The sequence below is a fragment of the Ictalurus furcatus genome, chromosome 27 (assembly GCF_023375685.1).
Source record: "Ictalurus furcatus strain D&B chromosome 27, Billie_1.0, whole genome shotgun sequence".
In the NCBI taxonomy this organism is placed as follows: domain Eukaryota; kingdom Metazoa; phylum Chordata; class Actinopteri; order Siluriformes; family Ictaluridae; genus Ictalurus; species Ictalurus furcatus.
Genome location: NC_071281.1, coordinates 8,520,466 through 8,534,981, shown reverse-complemented (window position 1 = coordinate 8,534,981; position 14,516 = coordinate 8,520,466). Strand labels below are relative to the sequence as shown.

General features: G+C 40.1%; 1 protein-coding gene across 1 annotated transcript in view; it reads left to right on the top strand.

The window, feature by feature from the left end:
- cgnl1 (cingulin-like 1) overlaps positions 1 to 14,516 on the top strand; it is a 38,898-nt gene that overhangs the window by 14,447 nt on the left and 9,935 nt on the right. The window contains exons 9-12 of the mRNA XM_053616761.1: positions 7,302 to 7,508; positions 8,993 to 9,097; positions 9,233 to 9,385; positions 10,739 to 10,909. Of these exons, the coding sequence (XP_053472736.1) occupies positions 7,302 to 7,508; positions 8,993 to 9,097; positions 9,233 to 9,385; positions 10,739 to 10,909 (636 nt within the window). The remainder of the gene's footprint in view (positions 1 to 7,301; positions 7,509 to 8,992; positions 9,098 to 9,232; positions 9,386 to 10,738; positions 10,910 to 14,516) is intronic.

The window sequence follows — 14,516 nt, the reverse complement described above, 5'->3', positions numbered from 1 at the left end:
AAACTAAAGAATAAGGAAACTGAAAAAAAAAAACATTAGAACAAGGAAATTAGGAAATGAGGGATCAGTGAAAATAAGGACACAGGAAACTAGAGAACATTAGGAACTAGCCAACAAGTAAAGTACATTAGAAACCAAAAAACAATAGGACATTGAAAAATAAGGAACATTGGAAAAGACTTGATAACAAAAAAAAGAAGGAACACTGATAACGATATTGGATATTGGAAGTAATGGAGAATTAGAGATTCGTAGAGAACATGGTAATGAGGAGATATTGGAAACTTGGGAATATTGGAAACAATCGAATAAGGAAAGTGTGGAACGTGGGAAGCAAAGAACTAAAGTGACACTGAAATCAAGGGAAGTTTGGAAATAAGGAAACACTGATAACTAGGGAACTGGTTACTAAGCAAGTGGGAAATGAAACAATATGTTATGGTTTGGCTCCAGTACGTTACACTGGCTGTATCTAAGTAACACTGGCACAGGGGGCAGTGAGGAGTGGCACTGTGTCCGCTTCAGCAGAAGGGTCCTTGTTCTCCATACTGAGACTGAGGCTTCACATTAGAGGCTCCACAATCTCCTCCGTAGGCTGGATAGGAGCCCAGTCTCAGATATATCCTCTTTTCCCTGAGGGGAATATATGATGTGATTTGATTTGGTTCTGTGTTAGCCGCCTGTCTGTGTGTCGGTCTTGTTTCCGGAAGTGTGACTGAGGTGACTTTGCTGTTTGGGGAACGGGGAGTCCCACAGGACGGCATGTGTTTCCTCAGCTAATGATAGCATGTTGTTTTGGGCTATTCCAGTCCTTTCTTTGGGAGCAGCAGAAAAGGTGGAATGAGAATCGAATAGTATGAGCATGGGGCGAGAGAAAGGTGGGAGTGAGATAAACAGAAGAAGGGAGAGGAAGAATGAGGGACATGAAAATCAGTTATCTTTTTGATTGGAGCTCAGCCAGAATCCACAAATCTGATATTCCATCTGCGTTCTATCAAAAACCTGCCCTGTTTTGGAGCATGAGTGCTCATCTCGAGATTCTTTCAGTATAACCTTTGCATATCTCCTGTATGTATTCTCTATCCAGTATAGGAGCAGTCTTTGCTATTACCTGTTTGTTATGTCATTTGTTATTGGCTTTATTGGAGATGTGAGCTGGTTAATGCAAAATGGGCTGTTTTGGGGTTAAAGCAGGTCAAGGACAGGCTTATTTGTTGGCCTGGATTTTTCTCCTCGTTATTTTCCTCCATGAGTGTCTGGTATGACCATTGAATCCATGGTCCCCTACTACTAAATTGTGTGCAAAGGCTGAGGTTCTCCACAGTAACCCCTCGCAGAGCTCTGTGCATCTAGTCTGAGACTTTGAAGGATTAAGATTAGAGGTTAAAAACTGACAATTTTCCCTTAGATTCCCACCAAGATTGACTTTCCTGGCAGAACTAGGCATATTTTGGATGGGCTTGGAGAAAAGCCAAGACATTTTAATAGCAATTGCTAATTGAAGCAGCAGTGATGTCTGTGCTGCACTGGGCAGTTGTATCTTGGCTTGGCATGGCTTGACTTGGCTTGGCTTAATATCACTGATGGAGTGTGGTGATATTTCTGCTTCCTGGACTGGAATGAATTACATTATATCAGTCAGTTCATTTCAAAACTGTTTTGAAAGTCTGCGTTTTGAAAAGTGAAGAAGTTTGTCCGCTGTGCTTAGGTTATTAGAATGGTCTTAGAACTAAAGAGACTAAGTGTATTTTTTAGCAGAGCATCAAAATCAGCTACAAGAAAAGGTTTTGACCGAACATTTTCAGCCTGCTATGAGGTTGGTGCAGAATTGATGGAAGGAACCTTGCTACCTGTGCTGCCCGCAAGTACCATATGCTTTGTTTCTTTGTGTGTGGTGTAAAAGGATCAAAATATCCAGATTTTGTTGCAGTCGTTCTTTTCATTTGACCCTTCACTTGTGGAAAACGTTGGCCTTTCGGGCCTCTTTTGAATCCCTTCACTCTAACTCCCAACATACCACTCCTCAATCGGAGGACTTTCTCCTCTCATGTCTCCAAGCACATGAACCGATTCCAAGAGACTTATCCTGACTGGAAAGAAGCCAGTGGCTCTCAAGCAGCGCCCTTTAATTTCCACAGTTCTTCTTCACCGCCCTCTGCTCCTGCTTGCTCTCTTGCTCCTCTGCATCTGTAAGGCTCTTGTTCCAGGCGAGGCCTATTGTAATGCATACGGCCAGGATGAAGGAACAGACCAAGGCTTATTCTGAGAATTGGAGAGAAGCTCAGGCTTTGGTACTGCTGCCCCAGTCAAAGAGAGAGTACTTTGTGAGCGCCTGATAAAGTTTCCAAAGCCTTGGGCGGCCTGCTTTTTGAGTTTATACCTTTATCTTGCCGTGAAGTCATGCTCTGTTGTCGTCCATCTGTTGGAGAAAGAGAGGTAACTTTGAACAGTTCTATATGTGCATATGAATAGACAGCCCTGGGGTGATGCACAGGAACTGTGAATGGGACTGGAATACACAGCTTGAAGAGAGGACAGACCAGCAGGATATCCTGCCAAAATGCTCATCCTGAGGTTGAGTCATTGAATTGTCTTTGGCTCCTCACTGCAGCTCTGTAGTGCCTTGACCTAACTAATGAATCGCATCAGATCCTGCATAGCAATGTCTTCGAGTGTGTGGAATGTGCAGAAAGATCCTGCGCTTTATCAGTTCACTTGAACATTGTCTATGTTTATATAAGGACACTGGACAAACATAGATGGCTGGACTGTTTTTCAATGTTGAATGTGCACTTTGTGCAACATTATCTTCTGCTCGTAACATTATATTCTGCTGTGTAACTGATAATTTAGTCATGTGCTTGTGTGTTGAAATTAATCACAGCAGTTCAGAATATGAAGCTTCAGGCAACAGGATGGTGTTTGACATTGGCTTTTGTTTCCTGGACAAACACACAGCATCAGTGAGATGGATAGAGTGACTCTGACTCTAATCCTCAGAGGACTGCACTATATTACACACCTAGGATTAAAATACGTTTGTCCTCAGTTCACTATGGCTTTGGGAAATTTTTCCACTCCGATTGCAGCTCTTTACATTTCAGCTTTGATGATTTGAGAGTGGATTAAGCAGATTTTGCATTGTGAATGTGAAAGCACAGAAGAATTAAGCCCTGCGTGTTTTGGTTGTGGATTGCTGTAGACAGGTTTATTGTCCCTGCTATGTATTTAGGACTATTGTAAACTTTATTCTTAAGACTCTTGGCTCTGCATCCGATTTAGACAGGAATGTAGAGTGTTTTTTACTGACCGGAGAAAACCTTCAGAAAACCATTGTGATTTTGATTAAGCACACTTACTGAGTCTCACATGGCTTCCAGTGTTGTTGGTGCTCAGCTTTGTAAAGTTCTCACAATGCTGGTTAATATCCAACTATGAATAAAAGGGTGTGTAAACTGGAGAGTCCTTCAGCTCGACCACTTCTCACTCCCTCTCTGAATTGGGGGCAATAAAAAAACACTCAGAATCGGGATCTCCCTTATAGTTTGTCACTTTTTCACTTTCTGTTCTTTCGCTTTCAGTCTTTTTTTTTTGTAATTTTCTCACACGCGTTTTCTCTTTCTCAATAACTTTCATTCTTCTCCACTCAGTTATTTCTCAGTCTTTATCTATCTTTGTCCTTCCTCTCTGTTATTAATCTCTTTTCTGCTTCTCTCTCTCTCACTCTCTCTCTCTCTCTCGCTCTCGCTCCCCGCACACACACACACTTACTTTCTTTCTCTTACCTGCTTATCTCAGTCTTTTTGCCTTGTCATTTACTATTTCTTTAAGCTTTCTTCCTTGCTTTCTCTCTTTATTCTAATTTCTTTTTTCTAGTCTAAGCAAGCTTTTATGTGTCTGCCCAGGCCAAGATTTGTGTAAAAGAATGAAGGGTAGGAAGCAAAGCTTGATCAAATGGAGCAAGAGTCCAGAGTCCCAGCTCTTCCCGCTGTATCCCCCACATCCCTCATCACTGCACCAATGGCTCCAACACCCTCTATGCATCCTGGGGTGGATTTTTTTTGTCCCATTGTCTCAGTCATGCTAAAGGGTCTCCACTGCAGGAAACAATGTCGCCTTCTATTTTTTCTACTTTGATGTAATAGTTAGACACAGCTTTATTTTAGTTGTTTAGAAGTTGTTTGAATCATTCTCTGTAGATTGTCCTTAGCTGTTTGAGATGATAAACTGTGTCCGGACACAGAGTGATCAGTGAAAAGGCGAGGCATGCCTTCACTGAGACCAGCACAAAATGTCCTTCATTTCTGAATTCATTACAGGCCACCAAAAGGTCATAGGCAAACGTTTATACAGAGGCAGTGTTTACTTTTTTCCCCCAGTCTACCTGAGTAGAAAATTGGTGAGATAAGTGTCAGCATAAGATATCCTTATTGCTTGGTTTTGATAAGGGCTGGTCAAGAAGGACGCAAGTAGGTCCCCCCCCCCCCCCCCAACCGGTATCCCACTCTCGTAAAAACACAATGCAGGCTTTTTTAGTCATAATACATTGTACATAAGATAATGAAGCGGCATTACATAAGCTAAAACGTAATGTAAAATAGAAGAAATTGAAGGAAGAACATTATATTGGACTATAATTGTAGTTATATTATTATTACAATATGTTACAATTGTGGTTTAATGGAGCAACAGGTGTGTACAGGTGTATAATTGTTGGTTATCATGGTTATCATATTTTCACAGTATGTTTGTAAACATAAAATATGTCCATTTTATTATTTTTATATATTTAAATACATAATAAATATTATATTTAAAGTAATACCAAATAACTCAAGATTTCAATGTCAGCCTCTGAGCTGTAGAGTGTACTAAAAGTTCCGTCTAGAGCTCAGCACAGTTTAACGGGTTACAAATTAGCTGTTGATGTGTTTAAATGGGGGCATTTTAAGAATTTTCACTATGAATGACCCAGTATAGTGGAGCTCATGAGTGTTTGGTTTGCAGTCGATGCAAGATATCTCAGTGTATTTCTATTAGCGCAGAGTCCTTTCTTAGGAATTTACCAACATATCTGAGAGAAATGTTGATATTCCTGTTGGTTTTGTCTTCTTTCTGTGTTTACTATGGTTTTACTTTTTTGTCAGCTATGTGCTAGCAGCAGTCATCAGCTAGCGATCATGATTGGTGTCCGAGCAAAAGTGTTCTCAAGAGATTTAACATTTGTATGGCCTTCCCTGTCGAAAGCACGATTTCCATTTGAACATGGAAATCACACATTGTTTAGTCTTGATATCATGTAGGTGGTATGTCTGTATTATCCAGCTTTCTTGTTTCTACCTGTGTAGTTCAGGGGTGAGATTGGGATGTGTGGTCGTTAATGATCTATCTCTTTCTGTCTGCAGTGTGATTTTTACAACTCGCACACAAACACACTGAAACAAACAAACTGGACAAGGGGCTTCAGGACTTTGGACTATAAACAGAACAGACATAAATCTTGCTAATAAGTAGCTGTTACACTTGCTGTGAAATGGCAAACACAAACTTGCAAAATGCAAACATACATAGGAACTGATCGTTGGGTTTGTAATTTCAGTTTCCTTCCAACACGGCAGAAGTATTTCAGGTTTTGTAGGTGCAGATAGTTTTCCTGTTTTCCTGTTCCTGAGTCTTTTATATAGTTGTGTAAGTGGGTGTGTGTGACTATTCTCATTTCAGCCCAAGTCTACCAGATATGTATAATAGAACATTGATTAGCACTGTTGCCTCTTAATCTTTTCCCCAGAGGAATGTCTACACATAATGCTTTAACAAACCCGCAGTCCTGCCTGTATTGTAGAGCCACGTTTATGTTTTTAATTTTAGATTACAGGTAAAGGGCTAAAGCAATGTAGATCTTAAATAAAAACTCAGACCAGAAACTGTAAGCCTGCTTGTGTGGTTCTTTTTTCCATGTGCATATTCATTATTGTTTCGCCAACAATATCTTGATTTGATTTGAGGTTGTGATTATAAATTATCCAGGTCACAACATATACAACATCACAAAGTTGTCTGGTGAAAAGATTTGTTTTCTTGCTATAGATTGCCAAACCTGTTGTTTAACATGACTGGATACGCAACTAACATTATACCAGTTCTTCTAGTTCTAAAACAAACAGTGCCATGTATAAGTTTCCTGTTGTTAGTGACAGGATACCAGCAGCTTCTCGCTTGACATATAAAGTGTCATTGTTGGCTCCTCATGATGTGCCCTAAAAAGAGGATGAGCATTGCTTAATCTCATCTTCAAGTCGATTTGCAATATTCTATTGTCATTCAAAGTCACTGGGACACCAGAAAGATCATGTGTGGTTTGACGTAGGAAGGCGAACACAATACACTCACCATAAAAGTGGTTAAACTAGTGAGAAGACTGTTGCTAGGCAACTGGAATGTATGGATCTCAAGCACTGAAACTAGCTACATGTCTAAAATTAACAATTTAGCAAGCTAGTATATAACTATTAAGTCTTTTCTTCACAAGGGTGATACATAAAAAATATCTGGGAAATTAAAAAAAACCTGTCTGGACTATTAACATTTCCATCAGATGTGCATACTCAATGTGACTAAAATTACACTGTAATTGCACTAACAATTGATCTCTTAGGATTGAGCAGCGTCAACATTTTATCACAGCCCTTGGACTCTGAGCTATCAGAACATTTGGATACAATTTCAAATTAGTAAATACCCCAAGCAAAATCTTTTAATAAACACACACGAATACAGCATTTAGTTTCTGAAAGCATTACTCATACAGCAGACCCGAAAAGACAGGTTCCTCCATTCTTAAAAGTTGGCATGGATAGATTAGAGTTAACCCAAATTCAAACCCCAAATTCTGCCTTGAATCCACCAGTGGAACTTGGCCCAATTTGTTTACAGACAAACACTTAACAAGCAATAAGTGCTCAAGCTTAAGGAGCCAAGAACAGTCTTTAACAAAGCATATGCAGGGCCATTGAGAAACTGTAGTGGTCATGCTCAAGTGACTCTAAATGGACTGGACAGATTATCTGGATTGAACCGCTCACTTAAATCTCCTCGATCTGTTCCTGGCAGCAGTTCTTTTGTGTAGGCCAGCGTCACTTCAAGCAGGGGCTCAGGTGGTCACTGAAAGCCTGGGAGATTTGTTTTTTGTGTGTTAGGATAAAATCAGTGCTTAAACCTCCTGAGTTCAGCCTGGTTAATAGTAAATATATTGTAGGGTTATTAATGAACCTCTTTCTCTCCATCTCTCTCTCTCTGTACAGAGTAATGTAGCGGTGTCTAAAGAGAAGTCAGAGGTGGAGGCAGCGAAGGGGGCGGCAGTGGGTCAGGCAGGTCGGCTCTCTCAGGAGGTCGAGCGGCTGAGGAGGAGAGTGCAAGAGCTGGAGAACGAGGTGGCCAAACTCAACCGCATCATCGACGAGGCCAAGCTGCAGGAGAGCAAGCTAGAGGAGAAAGCCAGACGTCTGGAGGTGAGAGTCACGCACTAAACCACAGATATTATGGGAAATTGGACTGGCCATGGAGAAAGAATGACTATGTGTTAGTGCACACGTTTCCAGCACAGGAACTTTTTTGGGAACTGAAAGTACCCAGTCTTCCAGCAGAGGAATTTCGGACAAGATTAATGATCCAGAGTAGGTACTTTCCTGTAGACTGTGAACTACTGGGGTGGAGCTTCTGTATTGAACATTGCTAACAGGTCAAACATGGTGTTTTAAAGTCCTGCATTTAGCTACCTAGCAATTACTAAAGAGACAACACAGCGTAACAGGCAAAGCATAATTTCTAGTTACCACTGTTCTTACTTCTGTGGCAAGTCAAAATATGTCTCAGCGGTGTCTTTTGTACAAACGTCAAACAAGTCTTGCAACATGAAATTGCACTTAATGTGTGCTCATCGGATGTTCTAAGTGGCCATGTATTATTATTTTCCTTGTTTCTTGTTTTCTCGTGATCTTTGCATAACAAAATAGTTGTTTTCTCATGATCACGACTTAATATTTCTGTGTACTCGAAATAACATGTTTGTTTTTATTGTTCTGGAGGCAGCAAAAGCTTAGCAGCATGGTTGAGCAGATTCATTTTTACTTTGATCAGGGACAAGCTGAAGTAGCTTCATGTCTGTCATGATTAACAACTTCCTCGTTAGTGTCCGACACTTGAGAAGGGGACACCCCTCTCTCTTAATGCGGAGATAAAGTCCATCTCTACAGTGGACACTTATTAAATTTATGATGGCGATGGCAAAGATGTCAACGTGCATGAAACACGAGTCCCATTCACAAGGCGCAACATTTTCTCGTGATAAAATGACGTCGTGAGAAGTTTTTTGTTATGTCGCGATCACGAGAAAACAAGAAAGAAATTTAAAAATAATAATGCATGGCTGCTTAGGGCTTAAAAACCTACATGCGCACAATAAAGCAAAACAGTAAAGTGTACGACTATTGTTATACGGTGTAACATGTGAAGGCGAACACATGATACACTTGTCATTCAAGACGTTATAGTGAAAACACAATGACTGAGACTAAATGTTTAGCTAGCTAGCATTTAACTATTAAGTCCTCTATAAGGACAATGTACTGTCTATAAGACAAAACCTTCTCCAATATCAACATTTCCCTCAGATGTTGCACTTGGCATCAGTCACTAATTGAACATGGTTTCTGCCATATTGAGAAATTGTACATGCTCATAAACTTCAGAAAATGTTAACGAAATTAAAATCTAATAAATATTGCAAGTAGACCATTCATATATGATCTTCTTCAGTCTCGGTTGTCTCCATGTTTGCTGTGTCGCTGTGCTGAAATGTCGTATCCATCACCAAGTTTGTATCACGCTTGTTGTTTTACATTAGCCACAATTCCTCCAGCGCAATGAAAACGCAAACCAGGTCCACAACATCCCTGACATTTGAAACAAGTCATTTGTTTATGTGCCACTGCAGAAAGAGAAGAGGCAAGTCGAGGAGTCTTTCAACGAGGTCAAGGAAGAAGAACAAGAAATGAGCCGTGTAAATCGAGCTCTGACCGTACGCTTGGAAGACGTGCAGGTGGGTCACGTTTCTTACAACATTATCCACTGTCGATATACCTCACACTAAAGTGCCTGGTCAGAGGATGCACAGCCTGCACTTCACGTTTTGTTTGTAGAAATATCCTAACATTTTAGTGTCTGTTCTCCACAGAGAAACTTGACCAAACTGACCCAGGAGCACAGAGACCTGGAGGAACGTCTGAAGGAGGAAAGGATTCAGAAGGAGCAGTTTAAAAACACGAAGAACGAGATTGAGGAGGAGCGGAGACTGCTAGACAGGACTGTGGAAAAGCTGCAGAGGGAGGTGAGACACAAGGAACACGTACTTTACTGTGGAGTTTGTCAGTACAATTCTTTTTTGATTTTTTTTTTACTCATTATAAACAGTATGGAATTTATTCTTAAACATTTTTCATCATCATCATAAGAGTTGATATGACCTGCATCTTGATATGTGGTCTGTGGTCATATGATAACATCCAGTTATTTCATATAACAAAATTTAGAATTCTGTCAGCAAAATACAATATGTACAATAGGATTCAGCATTATGCAAACATTTCAGGAAAAAAGTTTTAGCTTTAAAGGGTTGTAGGCCACACCTCCTTCACAGGGAGCATGATTTCTCGTAATAAAAAGATGTTTGTTTTAAGTGTCAGACTTTACTGATACAGAAATGCTCGATTAATTGTCATGATCGCTTCCGTTACCCGTTATACATAATTGTACATACATTATACATAAAACATTATAGATTTTTAACTATAGACTATAAAATACCAACTAGGGCTTGCTCGACATTTATTAGTTAACCAGTAATACAAAATTTGATCTACTAGTCGTCTTTTCCGTAGTTAAAGATAAAACTGACTGAGGACATTGAGGCAATTTATTATAAACAACAGTAAAGAACACTTCATACTGCACTTCAGGTAACCATGCACAGGCAACAAATTTCCTGCTTCCATGCTGCTTTACACTACACTGTTAACAATCAAAATAAATACAACCATGTAATTAATGCACAAAATAATATTATAATATTATATATCATATTTTACATATATCATAGTATATCACACTAGCCATTCTTAAAATGCTGTGGTGGCTCAGCTGAAATCAGTTGATTCTGGAACTAAGATTGTACAGTACATGTCCATCAGCAGAGCCTTCATATAGCCCAGTGAGCGACCTTCCTTGGATAGAGGATGCTATATCTATAGTATTGGCTGGGAGTTTTTCCAGGCATGACACTACAGTATCAAATGTGGTCCGAGGGAATTGGATCGTGCAAGGATTTTTATGAAATTATTCTTTAGCTGTAAAGAACAACAAAAATAACTGCTGGATTGGAAGGGATTGGTCAGAACACCTCTGCACTGAACAGCAAAAGTGATGTGGAAGTGATTAAAAAAATATTAAAAATTCCCAACCCAGTTGACTGTAGAATTGGCTTCATCTAGTCTGAAATATTTTCAGATTAATGTAGTAGGTTTAGCTGCGTTCTTTACCGTCTGCCTCTCTGTTTTTTCTCTTCTCTAGTCAACCTCCCTACAAAGGTCACTAGTGAATATAACAGTTGAATAGTCTATGCAACCCTGAGCACCAGCTATATTGTATTAACTGTGTTTGTGCATGTGTGTGTGTGTGTGTGTAGATGTGTGAGATCGTGGAGGCATCTCAGAGCTCCACGCAGGAGTTGCAGGAGCAGATCGACACCTACAAAGAGAAGAACAGGAGGGAGCTGGCTGAGCTCCAGAGGCAGCTGCGAGACGGCAGTCTGGAGCTGGAGAAATCTCGCATCACTGCCAAGTCTCTGCAGGAGGAGGTTGGTTGGGCGGGACGCGCAACTACTCATCATTAACAACTCCCCAGTTCACCTGTAAACAAATGTCATATGAAGGGTCCTGGAAACCTGCATGTTTTGCTGTGCAGTTTGACGGTTTCTCAGAAATACCAGCCACAGACACCAGAGATATTTATATGATCGAGAGCAGTGTTTGCACATACAGTAGATTACTGAAACCTTACTGCAATAGATAGACTGGAGTACAAGCTATTCTGTCAGCGTGGATTCCAGGGTTGTGTGTGTGTGTGTGCGTGTCTGCGCACCTGTATATATGTGTGTGCACACACGGGTGAGTGAGTGAGTCCATCCATCCTTCTTCCATCCGTATTCCATATGGCTTGTCCTACATAGTGTCACGGGGAGTCCTGAGCCTCTCCCAGGGACTCGGGGCAAAAGGCAGGGGACACTGTAAGTTCTGACAAACTCAAGGATATCTTGCATTTAGAAGAAAACTAATCAATGGGAAATATAAATAAAATATGTAGCATCTATGTGGATAGCAGATGTGTGTGTGTGCGTTTGTGTGTGCGTTTGTGTGTGCATTTGTGTGTGCGTGTGTGTGCGTTTGTGTGTGTGTGTGTGTGTGTGTGTGTGTGAACCCTTTTCCCCTTCAGAAGCCTTGAATTGGCTTGCAAGGTCATATCTATTGAAATGTGAGGTGACTTGGAATAACACACACACACACACACACACACACACACACACATACACACACACAATGTAATACTATCCTTGAAAGTTTGTCAGAATTTGTAGTTTGTTGTTTATGTTAAAATGGCTCAACCTTATTTCTATACTGTGTATCTAGAGACATTTTTTTTACTGTCGTTTCAAAAAGTTCGTCCTATTATCAAGACTACTGTATATAACAGCATACAACACACCACCAGGAAGAGCAGAAGAGTTCTTTAGAAGTAATATTTCAATATAAATACTCTAGTATCATGTGACAACACATATTTTGCATAAGTTAAATATTTTCATTTTCTTCCCTTACCTTCTACTTTGGGTGTTGTATTCTTTTGGTTTCTGTGCCCAGAGTTCTGGCGATTACGTTTATAGTACGATCAATGTATGTGTGGTTACTGTGAACAATTTTGAAATGTTTTCTTGGACTTAGATTTAGAGTTCAATCTACAAACACCGTTAATGGAAGAATTAATGAATATGTTTAACAACAATACATTTAGCAAAAACCTTTAGTGACTCCCTCTAGGTTTCCAGCATAACTGGAGTTTGGAGTAAACAGGTTTTTGCTTTCTTTTCTCGGTTATAGGGAAATGTGTCCAAATTCCTGTCCATGATCATCCTTTATACACTACAGATATAGTAGATTAGTTTGAGGGGTGGGGATGGGGGGGTGTGTGTGGGGGGGATAAACTGCTGAAGTATTCCTTTAAAAGCTCAGGCTCTTCAACAAAGCAAAGATCTAACCCATTTCACACTCAAAAAACCCAGTGACCCTTGACCTCAGCTGATGGGATGCAGTTAGCCCATCAGCACTCTGGCATGTGTGGAATGTTATTGTTTGATATGGTAATAGTGAGTTCTTCAAACGAGCATGCTGTGAGGAACAAGTTGCCCAAAACTGAAGTGGAGAGATAGCTACTTCGCATAATCAGTTCTATGTGTGTGTGTGTTTGAGTGTGTGTGTGTGTGTGTGTGTGTGAGAGAGAGTGAGGTGTGTGTGTGTGTATGTATACTCTAAAGCTAGTTTGCATGAGACTGTTGAAAAGGAAGAAAAAAAACAAACAGAAGAGATGTAACATGCAGGCCCTTCCCCTGTACACAGCTGTGTGTGTAGGAAGAGGAGGATGTGTTTTGCTGAGATGGGAGAGTCCGAGTGTTGACCTGCTGACTCCTCATCCCCTGAGACCCTATAATACACACACACACACACACACACACAGGCTTTGCTCTGATGCACATACTTCTAAGTTGTTCATGCAGCTGCATCCTCAGCTCTGATACGACTTTGCTTCAACTCCCTAAACACACAACCTTTATTATGCACGCATACTTACACCAGACACACTCCCACTACACATAATACGTTTAGACTACTGGTATTATCTGCTGTCTTTCTGTTACACACGCCCCTTGTTTGCTTTGGGGTTTTTATTTTTGGTTTTTCATCTCTTTTTGAAGCCTTTGAGAATTTTTTTTCCTCCTATTGAAAGATCAAGTGTGAGTGTTCTTGATGAAGGAATCTGTGAAGGATCTTATTTGGCAGGAATGTGTGTTGTGCAAGAATGTTAAGTTGAAACATGTGGTACAGTATGTGCTCCAGACTACAATATTATTGAAAATGTAACTCATTTGTAATATAAAGTTTCCATCTTATCCCAAATGTAGTTATCCAAGATATAAGATATGTTTATAATCTGAAATTTGCTACGTATTTGTTTACAGCCAAGAGACTAATGTTGTTAACATGTAAGGAAAGCTTATAGCCACCAGTTTAGCAACATGCAAACTGCATGAAATTGCCCAAATCTCACACATGCATAGTTGTATACACATACAGTCCTCTCCAAAAGTATCGGACCAGGAAGACATTTGAGTTTGAGATCAAAAGATGAATATGAGACGATAGATCAGAATTTCAGCTTTCATTTCCTGATATTTACATCTAGATGTGTTAAACGACTTTGATTGAAACCACCCATTTTTCAAGTGATTAAAAATATTGGAACATGTGACTGACAGGTGTTTCTTGTTGCCCAGGCGTGCGCTGTTAAATTGATTGTTTAAACAATTAATAGTTCTGAATGTCTGCTCTTGTTTTGAGCCCTTCCACTTCCGCTGTGAAGACTGCATTTGTTGTTAAAAGGGATAAGCCAATATGAAGACCAGAGAGCTGTCTATGCAAGGAAAAACAAGCTATTTTGAAGCTGAGAAAAGAGGAAAAATCAAGCAGAGGCATTGAACACACACTGGGCATGGCCAATACAACAATTTGGAATGTCTTGAAAAAAAAAAACGAAGCCCCTGGTGTACTAACAACTAGACATGGAACGGGTCGGCCAAGGAAAACAGCAGCTGATGACAGCAACATTGTGAGAGCAGTGAAGAAAAACCCCAAAATAACAGTCAGTGACATCATCAACAACTTCCACAGGGAAGGGGTGAAGGTAGCACAATCCACTGTTCAAAGAAGACTTTGAGAGCAGAAATATAGAAGCCATACAACAAGATGCAAACCACTCATCAGCAGTAAGAATCAGAAAGCCAGACTGGACTTCACAAAGAAATACAGAGATGAGCCACGAAAGTTCTGGAACAAAGATTAACCTTTACCAAAGTAATGGAAGGGCCAAAGGGGAGAACAAAAGGATCTGCTCGTGATCTAAAACATCCGTCAAGTGTCATTGGCAGTTATTGCAAGCAAGTGATATGCAACCAAATATAAAGTGTTATTTATGTTGACTAACTGTTCCAATACTTTTGCACACCTAAAGAGTGGGTGGTCTAACACCAAAGTTGCCATGTTCTAATCTGTTTAACACATCTAGATGTAAATATCAGCAAATGAAAGCTGAAATTCTGATCTGTCGTCTCGTATTCATCTTTTGATCTCAAACTC